The sequence below is a fragment of the Orbilia oligospora genome (genome assembly GCF_000225545.1).
Source record: "Orbilia oligospora ATCC 24927 unplaced genomic scaffold scaffold00076, whole genome shotgun sequence".
Taxonomy (NCBI): domain Eukaryota; kingdom Fungi; phylum Ascomycota; class Orbiliomycetes; order Orbiliales; family Orbiliaceae; genus Orbilia; species Orbilia oligospora.
The window spans coordinates 1,293,127-1,319,950 of record NW_011645633.1 but is presented as its reverse complement, the minus strand read 5'-3'; the positions used below and the strand labels follow the sequence as shown (position 1 = coordinate 1,319,950).

Genomic DNA, 26,824 nt, shown 5'->3' with positions numbered 1-26,824 from the left:
CACGAGCACGATTCCACGTCTGAGCCCGCGCCCGCGCCTAAGCACACACCCAAGTCCGCGCTCGAGCGCAAGTATAATGTCTTTTTGGAAGTCTGGAAAGAATCAGAATTTGATAGAGTTGTAAGTATCCTCTGATCTTTTTTTTTATGTATAATTGTGATAAAGTGTCTCTATTAATATATTAGTGTAGAAGGTATTTCCGAATATCTTAGAAGACGAGGAGGATCCAGTCATCACCCTAGGGGAACTCTGGGGGGATGAACCTGTCCCAGAAGGATATGATAAAGATACAGAACTCCCTCTCTCACGTATGGGACTTCAAGACTGCATTAAAAAAGCGATGGGTATTGCAATTTAATCTACATGATTTTGTGCAACCGAAGGCTACTTTTACAATACTAGCTTTGAGATATTTTGCTCGTTGCTCTCTACATCTAATGTCTAAACTTACTCTAGAAAGCTGGCATCTTGCTATTTTATTCGGTAGCTAGTTTACCTGAATACTTGGCTACATATGATTAAATAGGTCACTTTTAGGTCAGCAATCAAAATCAAATTCTTGACTATCGATATCTGAGCGGTAGATATTCCCTGAATGTGAGGCGTACGAGGACTCGCTAGATTTAGTTAGCCGACGAAATAAATGCAAGGCATACCTATACTCGCCATGCATGCATTTGATACAATCTTCCTTAATCTGATTATATTTAGAAGTTCTTGTAGCCTCGTAGTTTACAAGACGGTCCAAATGGCACGTAACTAGCATCATGGGATCAGGTCAACGTGTTGAGAGTGTTGGAAGTGTGGTCGGAGTTAATATGGTCTTAACACCGGCTCCCCTGACCAAACCCGACGTCTCGCTTGAGTCGAAACATGGTTTTTTGGTGGAAAGGTAGCTGGACTGCATAAATCACTCTGAAAGACGCGCAGGTCTCTCGATTTAGTCGGAGCATCGAGTCCTTCCCCTGCTTTCGACCTCGCATTTGTCATCTCCCCACGCTCATCACAAGGTGCAGGACAGGATAGTGCAGGTACACGCAATCCCGAGTCACAGCCAGTTATAATTAGGAGGCAATTCTAATCTGCTGCTGCATATCTGTCCTGCAGCTGACGAACGACGGCCAACCGAACCTCGAGGTTCTTCCCGAACATTCCTCCCTCGCTTGATAACAGGGGCAAAGAAGAAGCCACTTACCTCTGAGATATATATCCGTTCTCTGTGATAACTATATTCTATATCTCCTATCTCATATCTCCATTCTACCACACGATACAGAAACCGAAGCCGCGTCATGACGGTTTGAGGAAGCTCTAGGACAATCAAGAGAGCTAGTAAAATAGGTGGATATAGCTGCCTGTGCAGAGTGGCGTATCACACAGTTAAAGAGGTTACTTGCTGCTGCTGGCTGACAGCTGGTTAGCTCACGATTCAGCTGTGGGACCTTGGGCTTGGGGGCGCACTGTGACAAGCCTTTTCCCGAGCTGGGTTCTTTCACACTTTACATTTCACCATTTCATTCTCTTCCTTCTTTCCTCATCGCCTAACTACCTTGGCTCCATCGAATTACATACTTCCAACTTCATTTCCTATTTCCCAATAACCTTATTACTGCGACAGATACGCCACCCGTCGCGATACCATCTTCAACTCGAGATATTCTCTACCACGGACAAATACACCATCTTTTCCTCCACTCCTTCCTACACGGAATTACCATAAAAAGCATTCTGGTAGCTTCTCGATTCAACTGTTCAGAAAATGTCTGTCATAGACTACAACTCGCTCCGGCAAACAACGCTCGGCTCCGGAGTTGATGAGGAAGCTGTTACAGTCAATACAAGAGCTTTGGTATGTTGCTGCATTCTTCTTGAGGCATCCTGGCGTCTGCATTCCATACTAATCGATGATACCTCCAATTCTAGATTGACAAGGTTCTAGCGCGATACTCCGGTGAACACACTACCTTACGAGAATTACTACAAAATGCTGCAGACGCAAGTGCCACACGTGTTGAAATACGATATGAAACCGCTGGCCCGACATCCGCTGATTCTTCGGTCGATTTAAGCTCCATGACACCGACTCAAAGGAAAAATGAAGAGCTTAAGAGATTGTTGAAGAGCAAGTGCAAACGGATGTTGGTCAAGAATGACGGCATTCCGTTTCGCGAGGAAGATTGGCAGAGGCTGAAGAGAATTGCTGAGGGAAACCCTGATGAGACGAAAATTGGTATGTCAACTTCGGGTGTGGTTTTTGCTTGTGAGATTTAATATTAATATGATTTATGTGCAGGTGCCTTTGGTGTTGGTTTTTACAGTGTCTTTGATGAGTGCGAAGAACCATTCGTTTCCTCCGGTTCTCAGGCCATGGCATTCTACTGGAAAGGGAATCAGTTATTCACAAGGCGGGCTAAGCTCCCACAGCACGATCCGATGACGACTTTCCTACTCGAGTATCGACAGCCGGCGGATCCACCACCGTTAGTCTCGTTGTCGCAATTCCTAGCGACCTCCCTTACGTTCGTTTCGCTCGAAAAAGTCGACCTCTACATCGACAATTATTGTGTTACCTCGATCAAAAAGAAGACGTCGCCTGCCAATCCGCTCGGCCTCCCCGGAAGCATTTCGACGGCCCAAAAGGGAACTGGCGCAATGCTTAAGATTGTTGGCGTAGATTCTGAAAGCGTCCAACTCACAGCTGATGTTATGGGGCTTGTTACATACAAGGAGAAACCAAAACTAGGACAGGCTGTCGCTGATACGGTCACAAGCGGGTTTAGAGGGTTCTGGCAAAGACTCGCACAGCCAGCTGTGAGCAACAGCTTAAAGGACATCTCCCGTAACGGCTCGTCCGCAAATTTGGTAGACACGGTAGACCTTTCAAAGGTTACTAGTAGCACTATTTTCATCAGAATAGCTACTGCGAATCTTCAGTCTAATGTCGGTTCGACATTTGCCGCCAACCTAGAGAGAGCAACCAAGAAACCTCCCCCACGCAGGACAAAGTGTGCTATTTTAACTATGTCGAAAGAGGAGTTAGATGCTTCTGAGTCCGTGGATTCTAAATCCGATACTTTCATTTTCGCGAACGTCCTGCCTACGAAACTTGGCAAGATTTTTATCGGGTTCGCGACTCATCAAACCACCGCTATTCGGGCGCATTTTGCGGCACACAGCGTCATTCCAACCGTAGAGCGTGAGAGCATTGATTTCAACGCCCGTTATGTGAAAGAATGGAATGCAGAAATGCTGCGCATGGCGGGTATTCTTGCACGTATCGTGTACTTCTACGAAATGTCGGACTTGCGTGGCCGGATTCAACCTGGAGAAGGCAAATATACGACAACCATTGATGCATGGAATAAAGTTGCGCCATCTGTGCTACATATCATGAACATGTTTACTTTTGTGGAGAGCACGCCGAGCCCAGTCGTCGGTCAGATTATCGAGGAAGCCTTTTGGCAATGTTCCAACGTTGTTGAGGTGATCAGTACGAAGGGAATCTTGCCCAGCAACACTATTCGAATAATTCCGAAGGGTGCAGAGGAAATTAGTAGTTTCCTGTCTGGTATCCCTTTGCTTCCTCCGACGATCCAAACCGATGCTCCTGTATTCGTTAGAGCTCTGAGGCTATATGGCTTCATCCATGAGTTTTCCCTCAGTGATATGAGGACCGAGTTAGAAAACAGGGCTTTGACTGGCGCGCAAATGGTTGTCTTCCTGAAGTGGCTGGCCAAGAAGATGATGTCCGGTGATGTCAGCCAGGAGTTTGTCCAAGAGTTGCTCAGAGTCGCTGTTGCTTCATCGACAAACCCTGAAGAAACAGAAAAGCCAGAAGTTACGGGTACCCCAATAGCGCTCGCGGGTATCACAAGCTTCGTGACTCCGGCTGTTCTCCCGCCTGAAATGCCAGTACCACCTACCTGTATACCTTTCTCTCTGACCAAGACTATGAAACGTGAAGAACTTCAAGCCTTGGGATGGAGGGAGTTAGACCTTGTTGAATGGGCTCTTTACTTGGCTTCGCCGGAAACGCTATCGCAAATTGCGATTGAGCATAACATTACTCTTTCTGCACAATTTGCTGCTCATTTCCATGCGATACTGGCCAAACCATGGAAGAAGCTCGTTCCAAACGACAAGAATGCTATCGCGACTGTCCTCAAGCCAATATCATGTGTACCTTCGTCAAAGGGTATGAAGAGACCTGGCGAGGCATATTTCCCAACTGTCAAGATCTTCAAGGACCTTCCAATTATCCAAAGCATGAACGGCGTCAAGGAAGACTATCTTATGGCCTTGGGAGTTCGGAAAACTCTTGAGCTTTCTCTGGTTTTGGAGCGGTTGCAGGCGAAGGGTGACGATACTGCGGCCACCTGGAGCGCCTACGATCTTATCAAGTACTTCACCAGTGTCAGCCAAGACATCCCGCCCGAAGACATCCTAAAGTTGAAACAAACTCCATTCTGCAAAGCAGACGGCGATGATAAAAAGATTTATCGCGCCATGGACTTATTTGTTCCAAAGCCAGAACTCCGTGAACTCGAGTGCCCTATCATTCAATGGCCTGGCGGTGCTCAAAATTGGCGTGGTGGTCAGACCGCAGAGGAGAAGTTCGTTCTGAAGCTTGGGCTTAACCAATTCCCTAGCTCTAATTATTTGCTTCAAGTATTTATCGCTGCTCAAGAGCGGGATGTTGTTAAGGCACATGCGAGACGGGAGAAGGCACTCAAGTATTATACTACCAACTATGTGCTCAACAACTACAACTACTACCAGATCGGGGAGCAGAATACTCCGTTCCTACCACTAGATGGTCCAAATGCACGAGCTGGCATCCCCAAACTTGGGGCACCAAATCAATGCTTTACCAACCCCCGTGCTGCGGTCTTAGGCGTCCCGATTCTCAGGGAGGACCTTCGGGAACATGCTGCGAAGTTTGGCGTGAAAGCTGATCCTTCTATGGATTTTGCTGTTCGCAAATTGATGGAACGTCCACCAAACACTCCTGCAGAAGCCAAGACTACCTTCGGTTACTTCGCATCCCGTTTGGCGGAGATCCACCCAACCCATGTTGAGAAGCTTGGGAAGTCACCGATCGTTCCTATAATGAGTAATGGGCGTTTGAAGTTTACTACTCCAAGAAATTGCTTCTTGGGCGACGAAAGTAGCCAGTTCAGAGACGTGTTTGACTTTGTCGATTTCGGCGCAGATGCCAACCCATTTTTGATGAAATGTGGAACCAAGCTTGAGCCTACAATTTCTGAGATCGCATACATGCTTACTCGAGACTCTGAGAGGTTACTCGCGTCTTGTGAGACGTCCATCAAATACCTCAATATTCTTAGAAGAGTAGCAGAAGCATACCAGGAATTAAAGCAGGATAGAGTTCTGCACAAAGCTATGAAACATAGTAGATTCCTCCTAGCGACAATCGAAAAGACAGAAAGTGCTAACGAACTTGTGGACGTGGATGATGATGAAAAGAACATCAAAGAATATCAACTCGCTAGCGCCGACGAGATTGCCATTGTTGATGATTTCATCTTATTCAATATCTTCAAGAGCGACGTTCTCACCTGTCCACAAGAGGAAACACTCGAAAGCTTTTATACTGGGCTAGGGTCTACTCAAATATCCAAGCAAATTGCACTGGAATGGACGATTGGCCGAATAATACAAGACCCATTGAAAAGCAAACAAATCCGCGAATTGTGCTTGGAAAGGTGCCGACTTTTCTTCCACAACAACCATTCCCTTGTTAAACACGACATTAAGTGGCTTGAATCTAACCTCGAAGTTTGGATCGTTAATTCCATCCGGCTTCGTAGGACCCTCCATTCTCCAGGGAGTAAGAGCCATGTGGAGAAGACAACCGCTGCTATCGTTAATTCCAAAGATAAAACAAATGCAATTCTCCATGTCACTCAGGATTACAAGGTTTTCGACGTTGCGGCGCAGCTTTTGAAGCTCATTCTCGTGAAACCGAAACCACATTCTGCGCTTTTGTTGGAGAGCTTGCTCAGTACTGACCTTTATACGCTCAAGAGTCGTGGGTACAATGTTGACCGTATCCTAAGGCTGAAGAAAGAAAATGAGATGAGGGTTGCGGAGGAACAAAAGAGGAGGTTGGAAGCGCAGAGAAAGGCTCAGGAGGAAGCAGACAAGTTACATCAACAAAACTCGCAAGCTATCGCGATACATCATGATGATGATAAACCACCCCCATATCCGAATGAAAACGAGCCTGTTTCTGGACTATCTACTACTCCAACCCGTCATAAAATGCCGGGTGCCTTCTTCGACTCTCCGGAAGACAATAGCCGGGGCCCCCCGCCATTGGAAACTAGACTTGAGGGGAAGAGGGGAGGGTTATTCAATCGGCTCCGGACTGGGCTTGGTTTTGATCAGGAGAATGGTATTAGAGCCGGTACTCCAGATGTACTTGGCGGACCGCTTGGAAGGCCGACATCGACTGTTCAACAAAGTAGCGGCTGGGAGGGTGACGGAGGCGATATTAAGGCAACATCTCCGGAAACACTCGATCGAACCCTCAAGGACGCTATCGGTGCCTTGAAACCATTCGGCAGTACCAACATCTTCTCACCTCCTCAAACCAACCAAGTTAAAGAGCAAAATACCTATTGCGACGCGCGCCCTAGTACGGACCTTGTGCGAGTTTGTCAATTCCCCACTGGCGTCGACTTCTTCATGACCAACAATACCTCGGAGAAGGATAAGCAAGATTTCGTCAACAACCACATGCAAGATCTCATACTGTTTAGTTCAGTCATTGCAACCCTGGCTCAAAAGGTTTTCGAAATCCCACTCAAGAAGATCCAACTCTACTACGAAAGCTCCAGGACCATTGCTTTCAACACCAGCGGCAGTTTATTCTGCAACTACTCGTACTTTATGCAATTACATGCGACGCCGATCAAATCCGGGTTAAGCACTGCTGAAGGAGATACGATGACTTATTGGTATGTGGTTATGTGTCATGAAATCGCACATAACCTGGTACCGGACCATAGTGCGGCCCACTCGTACTATACCGAAAGTTTCGTTACGCATTATATGCGCAAATACATCAGTGTGATGAAGAGAGGTGTGGAGAAACCGAATGAGAAGAAGCCGGAACGCATCGCACCAGGACCGAACAGAATTCCAGTCAACGTTCATCATGGCGGCGGTCACGGTAACGGGCCAACGAGTAGTGCGCAGGGAGGAGGCAGTTCAGGGTGGTTCTAGGCGCGCCCTAATTCGCAACCTGATGGCGCGTTTGACGACGGTGCTATAACTGGTGAAAAGAGGAAGAGAAAATAGAGAGGGACAGTAATTGTTCGCTCGCTTTGAATAGAATGCCATATAAGAACGCTACGGGGGGTGTTTTGAAAGATTGTCTTCTTTGTTTTTCCCTTTTTTTTTCCTTCTTTCATTTTTCAATTTTTTTGCCTTGCTCTTCCTTTTTCTTCAAAAAAACAATTTTGTATTACATGGGATCCTTTATTCTTTCTCACCTGCATCGTTTTATGGCGTTTTACAGGTGATACTTTATCTTTCTATCATGTATACTTAGCGCAGGATCTGTTTATGGCGTTCTAGAATTGGTGGAGGTGGTGGTTGAGAATGAAAGAATGCTTGAATACTTTGAATATCTCGTTCACTTTATCTGATATATATTGGAGTGAGATTGCGTATTTTCCTGATGATAAGACGGCTAACTAACTGTGCAGATGAATATTATGATCAATGATTAACTATCCACACGAATATCACTGAAATTTTTAATTAAAACATTAATAAAGATCTTGAGTATATAGAGCTAGGCACTCGTAAGTGCTTAAGGGTCCGAAATAATGGCCGCGCCGGGCAAGCATAAATATTAAATATATATATATGCATATATTTTTTAATAGATACGAGGTAGCCACATCCTCTTAGAAGCATCCTCCCTATTCAAAACATACTTGGTCACCATTTTCTTCTCATGATCATCAAAAGGCAGGATGAAAACAGCAACCCCCATTTCTCCGTCATGAAACGATGTTTTACACCAATTCTCATCGAATAATATAATATGTTCCTTTTCCGGATCTAAACCTTCGCTTTTCATCAGACCGTCCGCACGGTAAGGATGTAACGGACCGACTAGTCTTGTAATCTCGGTGGTTCCTAGCTCGTATGGGATCTTTTCTTGGAGTTTTTCCACTGCTATTTCAGCGATTCTTCGGAGGGTGAGTCCGCTTTCTGATGATGATTCTGTTTCAGGTACGTAGATGGTATAGAAATCTCGATGGTTCTTGATAAGACCGCATTCCGTTGATCTAAATGAGATGGGAAACCCTTGTAGGACCATTTTGCCGAGAAAAGTCCATTCGATTCTATCGTTATTCAACGAAAGATCCAATGGAAGTTTCCAATCTTCTTCTATCACCTCTCTTGTCAAAAACGGTGAAAACAAAGTTTCATCGATCATAAACTCACAACCACCGCCGTCTGAACTGCCGGAGATATCGATTTTACGAAGTAATTTCGAGAAATCTGTGTAATCTCTACGGTTTACGCCAAGATCTTGATCATCGTCTTTGAAGATTCGTTTCCCGGGTCCGTAGCGGTGGGGTAGTGATGCACGGTATCTTACTACTCTTTGTAATTCTTCGTGCCAGTCATTATGTAGACGGTCAAAGGTGTAGAGACTGTAGGAAGTTATGACACCGGATTTGGCGGTTATGCCGAAGAACGTGTGGTAGTGTGTGGGACTGAGGAGGTTGTGGAGACCTGCGCTTTTCCAGGGTCTGTTGGGGGTGTATCTTTGTCGTTTCAAAGGGTCGCTTTTGGAGATGAGGATGCTCCAGGGTGGGTAAGCTATGCTGGCGGAGATCTGGTCGGCGAGGGTGGAGATGTAGGAGAGGATTTCGAGGTGGAGCTCGGCGGGGAGGGAGAGGAGGGGGCAGGGGGGGTTATTTGGTGACATGGTTTTGTTTAAAGCTTTGAAGGTGATATTGATATTCTAGGCTTTGGCTGCCAATGCGGGTTTGAATTCAATTGCCTAGATCAATGGACGGGAGACTAAGATTGTTTTATAGTCTCAGGCTTGTTCCGGTCTAGATATATATATCGATACTGTCCAATAACGTTCTGGACCTTGTAGACTGGCGCAGTTGTGAATATCGTATTCCCCTCAGCCTCAGATGTTGCATTTTGAACTGCGCAGTGCTAGCTGTGTCTATATAATGCGCAGTGAATGCTTAAGATGCATCGACGGATAAAGGTCCAATGCACTTTTGCTGCGTCTTTGGCAAGGCAGGCGTTTCGAACGCCGTTTCGTAACCGGCCGGGCGAAGCTTTTTTCCAAGGTCCGACGTCAAAGCTTAAAAGGTAGTCCAATATAGCATCAAATGCAAGAATCGAGCATAAAAGTGCATATGTAAAGTCGGCCTTACATTGCATCTCTGATAACGACGTTCAAAAGCTTCCCATCCTCAGATATCCTCACGTCCGGATGACAAAGATATGTTCGAAACCAACATTCGTTACAGCCGCCTTCCCGAATATACCGCATTGCAAGGTATACATAATGTTCCTTTTTAGTATCTAGATCCGATTTTGATTTCATCGATGCAATCAAAGTACTAACGATATTTTCGAGTAATTGTCGAATCGTGAGTCCTCCTTTGACTAGGAAATTGACGGGTTCAGCAAATATGACGTCTGGGTAATATTCACCACGGAAATGAATGGCGGTTAGAATATCCAACTCCTCTAGTGGTGCAGTTAACCGTGGAACCTCTTCATTCCATTCTTGTTCTTCGATGGGTAGGATTGAGATATCACGAATACACTGTTCGTCTAGAATTGTGCTTCGAGAAATATCTAAGACACCAGGTTCGCCGTCGCGGGGTGGGGGTCCGAAATTATATTCCTTTCCATAAGCGTAATAGTTCTTGTCCGGGACGTAGTGGTATGCTATAACTTCCTCATCCACGATTTTGCACCTAAGTTCCATGGCAGGACTTTCCGGTTGCCGAGTAATAGGGTCTGGTCGTGATACCCATGCTTCGGTTAGATTGAAGATTTGATTGACTGCGATAAGTTCAGAATGGTGAGTCTGTAGTGGCGTATAGCGAAGGAGTTGAAAGTATGAGTCGGTCAGGATGATGGATTCCCAAAGATGACAAACTTTGCTAGCGGATATTTGTGAAGTGATATTGTCGGTAAGATATGAGAGGATCTCGAAGTGGAGTTCAGCAGGGAGGTCGTTTATTCCCTTTGCATTTGAAGAAGTTGAAATTGTCTGGTCCATCGATATCGGTTTTGTTTCCTTCCCTTCGTTTTCTCTCTTCTCGGCCAAGAGATTTCTTTTCCTTGGTGATGCGGAAATCCTTCAATGAATTCTTCTTGCAATAGCCAAGGGTGATAGCGCCTTAAACGATGCCGGCTGTACTACAGGAATATGGTGATGCAGGCTATGCCATGTTCTGTGCGGGGAACATAATTTTCAAAAGATTCATGCGCATGCGTGGCAGCTGACAGCGAACCAAGATCTCAATTGAAATTGCAGTAGCACGGTATTACATTGAAACCAGCAATAAAAAAGCAATGAAGCTTGCAAAAGACCCTATGAAGCATCTACCTCTTGGAATAATTTAATTACGTTACACGGAAGAACCTAGAATCGAATAGGAAAGCATTCAAGACTTACCGACCAATGATATACAAGCTGTATTGGACAGCATATGTGTCCAGTATTCGAATTAAATCTCCAATGCAAAAATTTCTCGATCTATAAGATCTAGACCTTCCGAGAAAAGGGAAAGAAGAAAAGAAGAAAAAAAAGAAGAAAATTGCACCAATTGAAGTCCAAAAAATGCAAAAAAAGAATCACCAGATTCGCAAAAGTTTAACCTACAACAGCCAATATTCGCACCTCATCTCCGATAGCACTACTAGCTGGCCGGTAAGAAGCTTAAGTAGCGCAGAGCGGACGGGATACGCTGTTGACTTCTTCCTGTGGTTGTAGATGAAAGGTATTCTTCTCAGTTGCTATATCAAGCGTAGTTATTTACGAGCGAATATTAATGCCAAGTCAAGATCGAAATATTGATGTGCGTGTGCCAAGACTCCAACACCCGAACCTTCAAAATACAACAGAGGATACCTCTGATGATATCAATTGATAACATGAGAGTCCGCGAGTGACGGTTACACTATTTGATAATCGATACCTTCTTCTCGATAGATGGTCCATATTTCCAATCAAATTTCCGTCTGCAGAGGCGTCCTTCAGCGATATATCCATCATGTTCCATGTGGAAGCAAAAAAAAAAAGTTCTCATGAACCAAAACCATGCATACACCCATGCAACCTCTGGGCCCAACCGAGGAAAGGAAAAAAATATATCCCTACCGGTTATCCCAAACTCGTTTGGGACTCGGTAGACATACGTTGTGCTCTCTAGCAGGATCGAACTGCTGACCTTCAGATTTCTGCCTGTTTAAGGCCTTCATACCAAGATATGAGACTGACGTGATAACCAACTACACCAAGAAAGCTTCCGAATATTCGCAAAGTCCTTATCCTGGACCATATTACCTTTCTGGCTTGAGATCCAGTGAAATATAAGAGCTTGTCATTCGGGGCTTCATGGTTGTGTAGGATAACTTGGGTTTTTTACTCAAGCTTCAAATTTTCCGGAAACTCTTTTTACTGCCAAGACATGCTAAGAAAAGCAAGCTCGTCGACACGGAATGATCGATAAAATACCTATATAGACCCAAGATTTTATCAAGAATCAAAGCGAAATATATGGATAAACTTTATATGCTGATAACATTGTACAAATAAAAATATAATATCTAAATGCAAGCGGCCTTAGTAGTTACACATAAAACAAAAATTCTCTATCAAACAATTCTTATGCCTCGCCCTCCTTCTTCAATTCCGCCTTGACCCAGCTTTCCAGCCCTCCCTTGGAGATGATATCTTGGACATTTGGTGGTAAATCTCCCACCCTCTTGCCCCAGGTGGTTTCCTGTCCATTCACCTTCTCAGTCACACTAACCCAACTTCTCTCAATATCCCACTCCAAAGTCCACCCCGTCCTCCTTGTCGCCAGTGGCTTCTCATCCTTAAACACTTCTCTCAACCTCTCAATCAGTTTTGGCACCTCCACCGTCAATAATGCATTATTGATACTATTCCTGCTAAAGATGTTTCCAAAGCTTCCAGCGACAACCAATGCGATATCCCTTGCTAAAATAGACGTAGCGGCTTGTTCACGGCTAGAGCCACAACCAAAGTTGAAACCCGAAACAAGAATATCACCTGGCTTGGCAATTTCCTTGAAAGTCGGGTCATAGTTTTCCATGCACACTTTGGACATGTCATCGCGGGTTAAGCCATCCTGGTAGGTGTATTTTCCGGGGTAGATACCATCGGTGTTGATATTGTCTGCATCGCAGAAGACGATTTCACCAGAGATCTTGGTAGGGAAGCCGGGTAAAATTGCAGTGAGTGATTCTGAAGGTGCGTCAGTAGCGGTGCTAGCAGATCCAAGAGCTGCATCGCCAGATGCTGAAGAATCGCTAGCGATAACTGCAGGTGCTGGTTTATCAAAAAACCCAGGTCCCACAATTTTGCCAGCTAGGGCACTTGCGACCACAACCTCGGGTGAAGCGAGGTAAGCAAGGGCAGATGGGTCACCCATACGACCCTTGAAGTTTCTGTTGCTTGCCGAGATACCTGTCTCTCCAGCCTTGAGCAAACCAGTACCGAGTCCAATGCACGGCCCACAGCCAGCTGGGAGGGGGCGAGCACCTGCGTCCAGGAGTATCTGCCAGTCACCCTTCGCTTCCGCGATCTTTTGCTCCGGCATCGAAGCTGCAGCGATGTAGAACTCAACATCATCATGGATCTTTTTATCGCCACCGAGCGACTTGATGACGCTCGCTGCTGCCTCAAGATCAGAGCTTCGGGAATTGGTGCAGGATACCAAGTACGCTTTCTGAATACTAATGTTCTTCTGTTCCAACTCAGCCAGCGGTGTAGCAAGTTTGACGGAGTTTGGACCGGCGACGTAAGGCGATAGACTTTCGAGGTCGAGTGTTAATACTTTGGCATATGCTGCATCTTGTGGCGATTCAAAAGAACCACTCTCAGCGAGTGCCTCGAGCTTCCTGTCGTTGATATGGCTCGATACGTCGAGATTCTTATCCTGTGCCTTGTTCTCCAACCACTTCTTGGTCAATTTATCGACAGGGAATAATCCAGTCAAAGCCCCCCACTCCGTTGTCATATTCGCGATAGCTAACCGATCGTCAACCGGTATCGAAGCGATCGTTTCTGCACTCCCACTGAACTCAATTGCATGATTAAGGACCTGATCCTTATTAAAAATACCACAGAGGGCAACAATGACATCCTTCCCCGTAACGCCTTTAGGTAACTTCCCCTTGAGCTCAACCTTCGCAACAGGTGGGATCTGCCACCAAGTTTGTCCGGTCGCCCAAATCGCTGCCGCATCCGTTCTAACAATTGGCGTTCCCAAACACCCAATTCCACCGTACATATTCGTATGAGAGTCCGAAGCGACCATCATAGTCCCCGGCCAAGCATAACCTTCTTCAACCATGATCTGATGTCCGATTCCCCGTCCTGCACCGTAAAAGTTGACACCATTCTTTTTCGCAAAATTTTCGATGTTCGCATACTTTCTTAAGTTCGCTTCTGAGGTGTTTTGGACATCGTGGTCGAGTGTCATCACGACTTGTCTATTATCTTTGATCCTAGATGCGCCGATATCCATAAACTTCGTGGCTACAGGCCATGAGTTATCGTGGGTCATGCAATGGCTGTGTTTTTTCGTGTTATAGTTAGATTTAGAGGCTTCAAAGTCTAGGAATTTGGCCACCCAATCAACGTACCTCGGAGTAATTGTAACATAATCGCCAGATTTAACCAATTTATCGGGTGCTAGGCCGACAGCATACTTCTGAACGATACGTTCCGTGAGATTTTGGTTATTGGCAGCTGTCGCAAGACATCTACGGTGGCCGAGGCTGTGGTTTCGAGCACCCAACAGGTGGGACTGTATCGAGATCGCTCGCGAGCATGATCGCAGCCTTGATAGCTTTCAGAAGCGTTAGTTGACGAACTATAAAACCCAATTGACTATAAAAATCAAAAAGCACATTCACTGACCGTTGCCATGATTTCTAACCTGCCGTTCTGTGATACTCTACGAGGATGAGAAATTGGGCAAGAAGGATTGGCTGGAATCGGAAGGAGCCAACTTTATGCTGCGAGGTCGGCCGGCTTTTGTGCGACGTAGAAAAAGAAACCACCGCCCCAAAATACCACATACTCAACACAGCCTTCAAACACACATTGTTGGCTACTAGGTGTGCTGCTACGAGAAATCCCGCTTACGATATTTAATATTACATCGAACCGCTCACTGGCTTACGACAAAACTTGCGCATGATATGGCAGGGCAAATTGGTGCTTCATTCAATAATAGACCCACCAACCCCTCATCTTGAGAGGTTGGGAAGTACGCTGCACCCCTCCTACACCTCAATCTACACCCTGCCAATGGCCAGGGTAATCCCTCAAAAATTGGGATTCCCACTCCAGCTTCTCCCTCTCAGTCTCCTTCCTTGCCTTTCGAACATCCTCCTCCTCCCTCTCTCGCGCCCTGATTTGTTCCGGGTCGGAACGACGCGACATTACATAGTCGCCGATCGTCGGCAACTGCTGGAACTCCTCCGCTTTTCTTCTCGCAAAAGCTCGTGCTTGAGCTTCGGGAGCCTGCTCTACCGGAGGCATTTTATCTTTGCCCTCGGGTTTGCCACGCAAGGTCCCGCAGGGGGTGGATGATCTTAGGGTCGCCACCTTCTGACCCTCGTTCTAAGAAGGCTGGAAAAGTGGCGGTCCATCCCAGACCATCTCCTCCCCCTCTGCATCGTTCTCCAGCGATGAGGGGCCCCAGTCTATTTTCTCCAGCTCTCGGGTGAAGAAGTTTCGTTCTTCGGCTAGCAGGTTGGGGTCGAATCCCATTAGCGTCATCGGCTGAGGATAGTGTTGGAGGTTGTAGAAGTGAATCAGCCCACGGAGGGCCTGTTCTTGTGGCTATAAATTATGTGAGCTTTGTTTCCCAACCTGCGGGGAGTTTAGTGACTTACCATCGCTTCTTCAACCTCGATATCAATATCTGAAGCTGCGAGCCAGTCATCTCTAAGCTCCGGCCGGCAATACAGATATATCGACGTAATCACACGCATGTTACCTTCAAAGATCGTTAGTAAAACTACAGCTCAGACTTTTGAAAAAGGATTGGTCGTACTTTGCCTCCACTTCCTCCCACAGAAGGGTACCTGCCCTTTAAACAACTTGAGTGTATACAGTCTCATCTCATCTTGCGGAACTTTGAGTGGTTTCCTTAGTATAGTGCTACTCTTATATTGTACCAACATAAGATTTCGATGTGGTTTGCCCTTGCAGACTTTCTGCATCACGCGAAGGAAATTAACAGTGGTGAAGAAATTCCTCCACGAAAATTCCGTAATAATCGTGGGCTCCTCGCCGTTGCTGTCTGGCTTCACTAGAATGGGAGGCTCAGGCTCGGTGTTGATGCGTCGGATCCTCATTATAGGTGGGGGTACGGCATCGTCTGAAGAGTCAGATTGCCCCCTGGGTCTAGGAGGTGGGACCGGGGCCGTATACTGTCTTGCGGAGTTCTTTGAGCAAAATTGGAAATACCTATATGCAATATAATTTAGCTAAGTTTGGTATAACGTAAGCCACAAATCACTTACGAGAAGTCCTTTTTGTCAGATATCAGCGCGACCGCAGCAGTCACCTCTTGTTGACTGTAAATCTTCAACATTAGTGGAAGAAAGTTCGAATCTAACAAAAGTTGTGACAAGTATTCGAATTTCAAGACATCTATGCGGAAGTTAGTGAAGCAACGCTAATTTTGTGGGGGTGTAGGGGTTTTACGTGAAACACGGAACCACTTCAGCAATGACAAGAACAGCGCCCCCGTCACTTTGCTCATGATTTCTTTGTTTCGGAGTTTATCGAGTTCCTCCATACTCATAAAAGCAACACCGTCAAGTTCGAGTGCATCGCCCAAGACTCCAACATTGTTTGGGTCCTCATCCTTCTTGTCACTAACGTTGCTTCCATTCTGAGGGACCGGGGGGTTGGTGATGGACATATTCGATAGAGTGATCTTTAACAAGACAATGACAAACGATTGGAGGAATGGAAGGATGTCACGCTTTTGCTGTTAGTAAAAATTCAACTATCCTCTAGTCATGGAGTACTTACGTAAAGAGCATCGACCCGTTCTAGAACTTGAATTTCGTTGTGCTTGTCCCGACAAACATCTGACGCAGCTCGGATTTTCTCTTGGTCACTTTTCAGCTCGCAGTCTGCTGCTGACCATCCTCGCTCTGACTTTAGGAAACGTTCCTTTTCCTCGGCGAGCTGTTGTAAGGCAGGGCTAACTCGAACTCTCGACCTGAATAGGTCACCGCCTTCCCGAATACTAGTTGGGACACCGACATCGCTAGAATTCATATTGGCCCAACCGTCTTTCCAACCTCCAAGGGCAGTGGGAGGATACAGGAAAGGGAAATTGTTGTTCGTCTGGTAGTTATGCTTCTTCCCACCCTTGCCTGCAACAGGCGATGGTGGAGGCGATGGTGCTGGAGTAGCAATATGGACTGGTTGATTCAAAATCGATGGAGTCGTAGACGCTGATGTAAAGACTGTAGGAAAGCCGAGCTCCCCATTGGGGCTTGCGACAAGAGACTTTGTAACAAAGTTAGGAACCGCCGGAGCACTATAAGCGGGGTATTTATGTAGAAGCTCCTGCCGGAAATTGTGGTAATCCAACGGTGAGGCAGTGATTTTAGAATACGGTGATATTGTGGCATCCGCGGGTAATGTAATGTTGATAGACCTGGTGACCTCATCAACATCACTTGGAGGAGTGTCCCGTTTGCTCTGTACCATCTTCTTTGGTAACAACGCAGGCTGTCCTTTCGTGGTTGGTGGACCGTTGTCATTTGCGCCTTCAGTAAGAAGAATTCGAAGCATTTTTGTTTTCTTGAGCTGCTCCGTGGTACCTAGGATACATAGGAGGATCTTCCAAAGTAGTAGTAGGAACTAAATAGTATGTCAGCAATCTACCTCACCAATGGCATCGATTGGACGGCTTACTGATTGCAAAGGAACACCAGGAGCATCTTCCCAGCGGAGCTTAGCCACATTTTCGACAATGAAAAGGGTTATATTAGGCTCAAGGCCAGCTAGAAATTACTAACCGTTAGTAGTATTCCCATATTACTAGCAATCGAATCGAACTTACCAACTTCTTCGCAAAATCTCTCATCGTCGCGGCCAGTCTCCAGCAACAGATATAATATGGTTAGACAAAGTCTTAACTCTCTACGATCGACTTGTCGCGGCATATCATCGTCGCTCGGCTCCCGGTCCTCCCACTCCTTCGATATTCTCATCCTGATTAAGCTCCATAACGGGTCTAGTATGGATGTCTGCCGGATGAGCATGCAATTCTCCTTTATCCAATGGATTTGATGGTCTATTGATCGCGTTTCGCCGTATACTCCCTGTGCTACGTAGCATACAGACAAAAGAGCTTCTATTCGCTGGTCCTGGGATGATGACTCGATGTACTCAACAAGACGGTTCAAGCACTTCTTCTTTCGGGTTGCAGATGATCTTGTCCAAGGCACTAACACCAGTCAGTATATCTGTAGGGCAACTGCATAGCCCTTGGCAACGAACCTTCTGTGTATATGCGCTGGAATTGGCGTTTGCATGCGAGGACAAGCTGCCGGTCAGTTTCAATGTACGGGAACCACTCTTCGATTTCGTTCTGTAGGGTATCGGTGTCGGAGTATTTGAAGGCATACTCGATTTGCTGTTTATTGCTTCTGTTAGCTCTCGCTTTGATTGGAGGTTCAGGTCAACTCTCTACCCGGAAGCTCGTACCTTCTGTTTTGGCATTTCAGTTACCAGCTTCTTAAGCTGCGATAAGCTAAGTGAATCGGGCGCGAAACCATTGTCGCCTTCTCTATCGGTAATCGCCGTATCGATACGTAAGCCCTTCTCAAAAGCCATTTCGAGGCCTGATTTCGTTCTTTGATTTTGATTTTGAGGTTGCGACTGTGTTTGCGACTGTGTTTGTGGTGGTGTTTGCGACGGTCCAAAAGGTATAGATAGCTTTGCGCCTCGTTTGGCCCCCAAGCGAGGTTCAGCGTCAGGTTCGATATCGATTCCGGGGGAGAGGTCGATAACCTCATCGTCAATGGCGGATGAATCCGGGAAAGGTTCGTCCATGGTAACTGGCTGTGCTCCAGAGGTCTCCTTAGAGGCCTCTTTGTCTTCTCCGTCGGGTATCGAGGTCATTTTCGATGATGTCTTTGGGAGGTGGTGGGTGTGAGGTTGAAGAGATTAGAGGTCTGGGATAGCCACTCATGTGGCTCTGTGGGTAGCTTCGTTTGGGTCTGGTTCAACACGAGCACAGCTCCGTTGCTGTAAGTTTTGGTCTCAATGGACCGGCCTCAATGGAGCTGGTTGTTGTGTTGTGTTGTGTTCAGCTTTGTGTTGTGTGGTGTTGACGACATTTACCAGCCACAGTTGTCAAACTAAGCCACACGAGTTCCATGCGCCACGGTCTTATTGTTATACAATCAAGTCCAGCGACTTTTATTATGAAGATAAGCTAGAAGTTGATAGGAATTCCCAGCTTCCAAATTACGTTATTCTCCATTAACACGCTCGAGCCTCAGTAACTCATTCCGGAATGGGTATCAGTCTGAATAGGTATCACAATTTGCCGATTGTTGCAAAAATCCAACACTCTACTTCGCTTGGAATGCTTGCGTTCCACAGCCAAGACTAGCCGGTCTCTTCGAATATAATAATTCGACTTTCGAGGTCCTAGACACCCTCTAATTCATGATATAAATTCATGAGGATATAGACTTAAATCTACATGGATACCTTAGGGGTCCTTTAGAAATACAAATTCTTGAATCCATACTAGCACTTAACTTTGTAATCTAGATGCGAAGCTATCTCCGTAATTATAAAAAGTCCAACATTGCATAGACGGCTAGAACTAGACTATATTTGAGATAATTATTATTCAAGGCACCTACAAGATTCTAGTTATGCCCTAATTATCAGGAGCTATCTCAGGATAATTTGACATCCTCGGATCCATTGTAAAGCATAAGGTTCAGATTCAGACATCTGACAAGCTACGTTGTTGAGTATGTAGAAACCACACCCGGGAGCCGACAAACCTGACCTTATATACACACAAGTCCCGGATCCCATAGCCTAACCATGGGTCTGCATCTCGCCAAATCAATTTAACCAGTAGCCGGAATGCTTAAAGTAGCTGGAATAACTTCATTTACCCGGATAGCACCATTCCGTACCACCTTGCTGCATATGCATCTCGCTTTGTTAATGTCCTAGTGTGCGGATCGTTCGACATCTACAATATCAATACCGAGATTTATAGCCTTCAGGTATATATATATATAAGGAAATCATAATCCAATACGAGACGATTTAGAATTTAGATATCTAGCTTATATCTTTGATATATCGTCGGGGCCAAATAATTCCTATTAGTATTTTAGTAGCTCTAGCACGAGTATCTAGTGTCCACTTTAGTTCAACCCCCGAGTACCTAGGTATTTATTGAGACTTGTGAACATTCTTTCCAGAGAATCGAATCTTTTTTCCTCCTCCGCTAAGCGGTACTATATCGATCTCCACCCTTTGTCAAACGAAGTGTTTAGTCATCGGAGCATATGCCCCCGATTAATTTAAAACCCGAACATACTGTATCCAACCCCGACTTGTCAGTCGCCTGATATATTTACGACTATGAACGTGTCGGAGCGACCCACAGACTAATTTACAAGACCGGTACTACTTAGCCTCGTATCTAAGTGTTACCGGTATCCCAGAAGCCTAGGTAGCTAAGTGCGGGAATTTCGGTCTAGGGTAGCACTATCACACGATACACATGACATGGATATCTGCAAGTTGCGACTAGGGGAGCTTGTGCAGATGCCAGGGAGAGCAGACTTTTTTCGAGCCCAGCGCATCTGCTAGTTAGAAGCTGCCTCCGAGATTCTACCCCCGAGCGATTGTAGTCGCACCATTAATAAAGTAATCATGCATGCGGTTTCATGAGATATCGAGTTAATTAGTTAATTGAACATCGACATATTTTCCCAGATAGTTAATTAAGAGGACTGAGTGTGAAAGAGCTTCCGAGAATGATATATTCAATTAGATAAAAAGTCTGATCAACAGCAACTAGCTAAAAAGAAAATCACACATCACAAGTCGTAAATCGCTACAAGAACTAACCATATAGCCGTCTAGGCGAAGTCGCCACTTAGTGCTGAGAAAACTCCTCGTCGCGATCAATCTGGTATGAAGCAAACTCCCTAGCTGGGACGCCCTTCTGGAACAAGATGTCCAACTCCTCGAAAGTACGGTCCTTGGTTTCCGGAAGTCTGTAGTATCCCCAAACATTTGTGAAGAATGCAAGAACGAACCAGAACCACGCAGTCTTGCCCTTTGCGTCCCAGAATGTTGGAGACAGTAATCTAGGTTGGATGAGACCACCGCAAATGATGTTACCGACGTAGTATGTGCTACGGGCAAGCACAACGGTTTGGGTTCTGAGACGAGTAGAACCAATTTCAGCAACGATAGTGTAGACAATCGGGCCAACAGACATAGAGTAAGCGCCGAGCCAGACTACAGTGAGCAAAGATTGACCCCAAGCGAGAGCCTTGGTCTGATTTGGAACGCTGGCGAGAACACCGATGAGGAAGAGAATAACGACTAGGAATGAGAAGCCAGTGAACCAGATTGTTCGACGACCCCATCTGCTCAGGTAGAACCAGGAGATGATAGTTCCAACGAATGCAATGCCGGTACCGCCAAGGGCAATACCGTAAGATGTCGATGCGTTGATACCGGTTTGCTGGAAGAAGAAAGATCCGGAGTAGCAGAGAGCACCGCCATTGGTAATCTGGGGCAAGAAGGCCATGCAGGCAATTTCGGTACGACGACGATTGGTGCCACGGAAAGCATCATAATAGTTCACACCCTTTCGCTCCTCTTTCTCGAGCTTGTTGGTATGGACCATAAGAGCAATGTGGGCATCATAATCGATATCGTGCTCGGGTTGAGATAGCCGCATGAGGGACTTCTTGGCCTCGTCGAGTTTACCGACTCGAACCAAGAACCATGGAGATTCTGGAGCCATGTATGCGAATATGGCAAGAGGGATAGGCCAGACCCACTGTAGTAAGTTTTCGCCATTAGCAAACACAATTATGTAGAAAGCATCGAATTCCTAGAATATAAAGTCATACCTGGATCGCGAAAGGCACCTTATAACTCCACTTGTTGGGAACGTCGACTAAGCCCTTAAGGACGCCAGCAGAAATGAATTGACCAATGCACCAGCAGAGATTGACGTATGCGGTCAAATATCCACGGAGTGCCAATGGAGCAACTTCAGCTGCATAGGCGGGGCCAGACGTAGCGAAAACACCCCATGGGATATTGCAAAAGAGTGTACCGACGAACATTATCTCGATGCTTTGGGCGAAGAAAACAATGAAGATGAAACCAGTCAAGAGAGCCAAGCTGGCAATCAAAACAATTCTGTGTCCAAACTTCGCAGTAAGGTAACCGTTGAGCAAGGCACCAATGATGTTACCGACGGCAGCGATAACGTTTAGATTTGACATCCAGTTTGCGCTAATCTGGTAGCCGTCCTTCTCGGTCAAATAGCCATATTTCTTTTGGAATTCTAGTTCACGATATCATGATTAGCACAAAGCTCTTGCAAATATCTGTATATCTGCGTCTTCACGATTGGTTATCACACCAACGTACCAGGATAGCCGAAGAAAGAACCAAGAAGTGTAACGTCGTAACCTTCCATAATGACCGTAGTAGAAATTAGAACGGACCAAATAGCCGCCCGTCTATACGTCTTAATGGCTTGGAGAAAGGTCAGGTTATGCTCAGCAGCAGTGGCCTGTTTAGCACCCTCATTGAGAGCTTTATTAGAGATATCGACATTATCGTAATGCTGGACCGAGATGTCACCCTTCTCGTCGACTTGGGCAGCTGCCGGTGGGGCTTTTGTGGGTTCCGCCATTGTAGTATAGGAACGCAGCTGAGAAAACCTGTTTATTGGATTCTCTACTCAAATGATAAGTGGCAGATAGCTCCAATGCCAGACTACAAGATGCTCTGAACGCAAAACAAAACTTCAAGACCAGGAGTTTCGATAAGCAGGGTGTTCTTCATCATTTTATAATTTTTTCTCTCTCTTCGCAATTGCGGATTAAGTTGCGCTGTTGTAAAGTAGACAAAGTCTAGGCTATTTTGCTAATAGCCCCAGTTCGTATGCGCAACCGCAACCCTAGGAAGAGTCCATATCAAATGATACCATGTTAAAGGCTCGAAGGAGCCAATGGCTCCGAAAGGTTGCATGTATGAAGTTTTGCAGTCAAGATCAACAAGTATACTAGGTAGCACAACCCACAACCACCACCAGGTAGTGGTTGTGGCTCCCCCGTATGCTATTGGCGGAACAATTGGTTGTGGGGAAAAACTAGCCCAAGACATCTTAGTTTGTGTAGGTCCACGGCGCCGTATTAATTGCGAATCGAGGGTACCTCTTGCGCATGCACAGAAAAGATAGTTCCGCTGGTAACCCGTAAGATGAACCATGGCTGCTATCACTACATTAACCGAAACCGGTTTGTCCCAATGCTTATCGGGATAGAAGCTCTATTTGGCTTACTAGCGCCTAGGCTTGAGTGTCTCGTGTGCATTGAAAATTAAAGAATTTCCACAGCCCGTCGAAAGAAATGATTACTCTTCCACGCAACCTTCGCGAAGTAGGAATCTAGCCGTTCAGCTTCCTAGGCTTTTCAGAATCGAAGGATTACCAGAGATTTCTGGTGAAAAGTTTCGTCGCTACCGTGGTACCATGGTTTGGCTCCGCGAAGGCTATATCAGTCATTCTATAGGGATCATACGAAGAGAACGTCGCTTTCCTCTGTATGACCGAACGAGCGCCACAACCGACCATCCTGTAGTAGATTCCATGGGACAGATAGATGTTAAAGCGGAAATTTCATTTAGCCTATTACAGGCTATTTTCAAGGGCTTGTTTATTCATCCCCGCCTGATGATGTTTGAAAAAGTCCAGGTCCCAGAACAAGCTTGCTTGACAGCTAGGGAAAATTTCGAAAACCACGGGAAGACCACAGATATGTGCATACTCGAAGCGTCAAAGCGCACGAGGTTTCTCCGAAGTTTTTGCCCCAAATTGCTGAGATTTCGGTTTAGTGCTGAGGGCTAGAGCGTCCCAAAGACAATCTATGAAATACTAGCTTAACAAATACACTTCTGGGGAAGCGCTAACTACATTTCTAACTGCGGAGAACCCGATGCCCACATTGGAGAGTATGGGGCCGAAAAGTGTAAATATGTGGGTCGGTACGAGAATCAAACCTCAATAGCTCTAGTAGGTGGGGGAAAATTTCGAAAAGTTGGGGGAAAGTTGGGGGAACTCCGGCCAACCCTCCAAGTTTCAAACAAGCTCCTCCATCCATGCGAGATGGTATTTGCCATTTACCCGATATTTAGCCTAGAAAGCGGAGAGAACGTCTTCGCAAGGGCCTCTGCAGCTCTGAGCCAGTGGAATTTCAAGTAACCCTACGTTCCTGCCCGCAGACATGGATGATTTAGGCCCATTTAGCCAGCAGACATATGCATACGCTTTGTTGCAAAATGTATTTGACGTCGTACAACTCCACACGCGTTGGCAAGTTCTGTGGAACAAGATCTCGGTTATCACTTCAATATCAGAGTTCCCGAAACCATCCGGGGTTTCGGTACTGGATCAGTTAGAGCGAACCTATTTCGTCAGATCTGTCTTGTGTATTTTCTAAATTTTTATTGATTTCTACAAAAAAAAGGGGACATGAAGTTAGAGTTGCTTTCTTGGTCGGATATCATATATCTTCAGTTCTCAAGTTGAATCAAATACGATTTGCTCAGAATCATGATTTTGTAAATTCACACAAGCTTACAAGTGAGTCTAGAGTTTTTTTTTGAAAAAAAAATGTATATTTATGGGATTATAAGCACCAGGTTATTCGGTAATCGAATCGGAGACCGTTAAGGAGGCTGAAAGGATCGGAGCAGGCATTGAGACGGTAGGCATCTCGGAGACGGGATCGATCAATAGGTGCAGCTAGCCCGATTCGAGATCAGGGCACTTTGCATATGCACACCGTTGATGTACCATGTTTCCATCAAGGTCAAAGTCCCAGTCCCATGATTCCGAAGTGGGCTGAACCGAGAATCAATCTTAGCTCCAACCTGATGGCACAGACAGCTTGGGCCCCCACATCGGGACTCCGAAATATCTATCACGAATTGGCATTTACATACAAGAGCACGTAAGCATTCGGGTCCGATCAGGCCATTTTATCAAATAGTTCGTGTGGCTTAGATAGATTGGGTAATACCCACGGTTCGCTGACCTTCAATTGACGGAATAGAATACAAAGATTAGGATCTCACCACCCGCCGGATGTTACATCAAACTTGTCGTCCCGCCTGTCGAGACTCAAAGCATGTCACAAGAGCTGAAAATAAGTGGTTGTCAGTTGTTATTGCTCAATAGGGCCTCGAATGGTATACCATCTAGCATGTGCTGTAAATGACATGCAGCATAAGCACTCGCTTGTGATACCAAACCGTAGCCTAGTATGCATATATGTTGCTAGGACCGCTAAGTTTAATTAATTTTGATCCTAGTAACTGACCCGTCCCTTTTTTTTATGACAGGGAGTTCCGCTCTAGACAATAAATCCATGGGTCCATGCAATGGTATCACAGGTACATACATACTTTCCCCGGAACATAACGCCATGGTCACAGCCACATGCGGACTGTTGTATTCTGCACATAATTTGCGTTGCTAATTTGGGCCGCCAGCTGCAGCAATGCAATGCGAATGTGCATGGTAAATCTTCAAAATACGCAAACCCGTTTAACAATTGAAGTGCTACTAGTATGCTCGTTACAGGATTTGAAGAAGTAAATAAGACACATTGTTGCAGCTGGTCCGGAGTCGTAGCGAGCGCTGTTCAGTTGGGATTGTCCCGGGTCCCTACATACATACATGACATTTCCATTGCAGTAAATTTATAAACTATAATTATATAAACAGTCATCAATCGATGCAATCAGTCGATACAATCATCCTCTTGTAGTCATCCCCCAACCGAGAACCTAGACACCAATCACAACCCATGATAATGATGTCTGGGGCGCAGTGGTCATTTGAACCATTAGAAAAAATCACACCACTACCATTGGAGAAACGCAGAAATTCAATAGGGAATGCCCTCAAAAAGAGAATTAAAAAAAGTAGCGACGAAAATTCACCAGATCAAGCAGCCCAAGTCACCACCACCTCGCAAGAGACAGAGATCATCATTTATTCCTCCACATCTACTTGAGGATGAGGCATTCGACTTCCGGTCAGACAACAGTATAACCGACACTGAAATCAATCCTCGCCCCGATGATCTTATCTCCTCTATAGACCTTCTGGACGGCAATATCAGTTTGGCGTTTCATAAATGGCGCGATCCGATTCCTATATTGGAGGTTAGTAAGGATGGGACCACAGCAGACCAAATAACGTGGGATTCAAATGTAGCCATGCTATCTCTACCCCTAATTTAAATATCTCTCTCCTCTCTCTAGCGACACTCTCGACCGACCAAACCCGGACTATGAATCACATACATGTACCAGACCACCGATTTTTAGATCGTTATCCTAGAAAGGGAACCTTTCCAGTATTAAACCTTCTGGCCAAACTAATTTCCGAAATAGTTAGCCATGCATCAGTTACAACGCTCATTCATCTATTCCACACGGCCAAAGTGTTCAGACTCATTGTCGTCGACATGTTTTACGCTAAATATTTCCGAAAGTTTTATAAACAATGGCGGTATCCAAAGTTAGAAGACCTACAAGATATAGCACTACAGCTCAAAAAATGGGCAATTGAAGTGACACCCGAAGTTACTGAATTGAGAATGTTAGGGTGGCTTCAGATGCTACTTTTTCACGTCTCGTCTTATTTAGTCGCAGTAAGTTTTTAACCATCATAAAAGAGCACTAGAGAAGATTAAAACAAGACAGCTTACGGTTGGTACTGGGTATTCAGATGGGTCTAATCCCGCAGCCAGAGACCAGGCTAGAGCATCTAGCTCAGGATATGAAAATGAATATTCTCAGACGATGGGATAATAAGCTTGCTTCGTGTCCAACATCATACTTTAAGATGAATTTCCAAATATTCCCACGAGAACACTGGCACTTGAAGGACAGTGAGCCTTATAGTACTGTTGAGGATATTGATTTTGACTTTGGATTTGAAAAGACGGACTAGCCTCATATTGGGGTTACAGTGCTTTTAAAGCTGCTACTTAAATTTTGTCACGATCTTTAAGCTTTTTGCAGAAGAACGGCGCAGCGCCCTATGCATATATGCTCTATCCCACCTGGGTTCCGAATGTTATTTTGCATGGTGATTTGCTTGTATTATCGCGATCCTACGGGAGGAACTTCGAGATGTCAACTTAAAACAGGAATTCAAAGCTAGTTATATACAAACATTAGGCGGCTAGCGTC

The 26,824-nt window shown here is 45.6% G+C and overlaps 8 protein-coding genes across 8 annotated transcripts; 2 read left to right on the top strand and 6 right to left on the bottom strand.

Moving 5' to 3' along the window:
• Positions 1-1,759: 1,759 nt before the first annotated feature.
• On the top strand, positions 1,760-7,251 carry AOL_s00076g363 (uncharacterized protein; the record flags this gene model as incomplete). Its single annotated transcript, XM_011122916.1, has 3 exons — positions 1,760-1,849; positions 1,924-2,230; positions 2,294-7,251. 3 exons carry the CDS (start codon positions 1,760-1,762, stop codon positions 7,249-7,251), a joined length of 5,355 nt encoding a protein of 1,784 aa, XP_011121218.1.
• A 661-nt stretch (positions 7,252-7,912) lies between these two features.
• AOL_s00076g362 (uncharacterized protein) lies at positions 7,913-8,977 on the bottom strand (the record flags this gene model as incomplete). Its single annotated transcript, XM_011122915.1, has 1 exon — positions 7,913-8,977. The coding sequence occupies one exon, from the start codon at positions 8,975-8,977 to the stop codon at positions 7,913-7,915; it is 1,065 nt and encodes a 354-aa protein (XP_011121217.1).
• Positions 8,978-9,442: 465 nt separating this feature from the next.
• AOL_s00076g361 (uncharacterized protein) lies at positions 9,443-10,306 on the bottom strand (the record flags this gene model as incomplete). The annotated part of the gene is made up of 1 exon (XM_011122914.1): positions 9,443-10,306. One exon carries the CDS (start codon positions 10,304-10,306, stop codon positions 9,443-9,445), a length of 864 nt encoding a protein of 287 aa, XP_011121216.1.
• Positions 10,307-11,918: 1,612 nt separating this feature from the next.
• Positions 11,919-14,212, bottom strand: AOL_s00076g360 (uncharacterized protein; the record flags this gene model as incomplete). The annotated part of the gene is made up of 3 exons (XM_011122913.1): positions 11,919-13,854; positions 13,927-14,090; positions 14,204-14,212. The coding sequence occupies 3 exons, from the start codon at positions 14,210-14,212 to the stop codon at positions 11,919-11,921; spliced, it is 2,109 nt and encodes a 702-aa protein (XP_011121215.1).
• Positions 14,213-14,578: 366 nt separating this feature from the next.
• AOL_s00076g359 (uncharacterized protein) lies at positions 14,579-14,830 on the bottom strand (the record flags this gene model as incomplete). The annotated part of the gene is made up of 1 exon (XM_011122912.1): positions 14,579-14,830. One exon carries the CDS (start codon positions 14,828-14,830, stop codon positions 14,579-14,581), a length of 252 nt encoding a protein of 83 aa, XP_011121214.1.
• Positions 14,831-14,911: 81 nt separating this feature from the next.
• AOL_s00076g358 (uncharacterized protein) lies at positions 14,912-18,445 on the bottom strand (the record flags this gene model as incomplete). Its single annotated transcript, XM_011122911.1, has 10 exons — positions 14,912-15,133; positions 15,187-15,290; positions 15,348-15,763; positions 15,820-15,949; positions 16,004-16,286; positions 16,337-17,179; positions 17,234-17,322; positions 17,382-17,768; positions 17,822-17,957; positions 18,029-18,445. 10 exons carry the CDS (start codon positions 18,443-18,445, stop codon positions 14,912-14,914), a joined length of 3,027 nt encoding a protein of 1,008 aa, XP_011121213.1.
• Positions 18,446-20,462: 2,017 nt separating this feature from the next.
• On the bottom strand, positions 20,463-22,250 carry AOL_s00076g357 (uncharacterized protein; the record flags this gene model as incomplete). The annotated part of the gene is made up of 3 exons (XM_011122910.1): positions 20,463-21,380; positions 21,454-21,896; positions 21,983-22,250. 3 exons carry the CDS (start codon positions 22,248-22,250, stop codon positions 20,463-20,465), a joined length of 1,629 nt encoding a protein of 542 aa, XP_011121212.1.
• Positions 22,251-25,519: 3,269 nt separating this feature from the next.
• On the top strand, positions 25,520-26,582 carry AOL_s00076g356 (uncharacterized protein; the record flags this gene model as incomplete). Its single annotated transcript, XM_011122909.1, has 3 exons — positions 25,520-25,793; positions 26,021-26,280; positions 26,358-26,582. The coding sequence occupies 3 exons, from the start codon at positions 25,520-25,522 to the stop codon at positions 26,580-26,582; spliced, it is 759 nt and encodes a 252-aa protein (XP_011121211.1).
• Between the last annotated feature and the right edge of the window lie 242 nt (positions 26,583-26,824).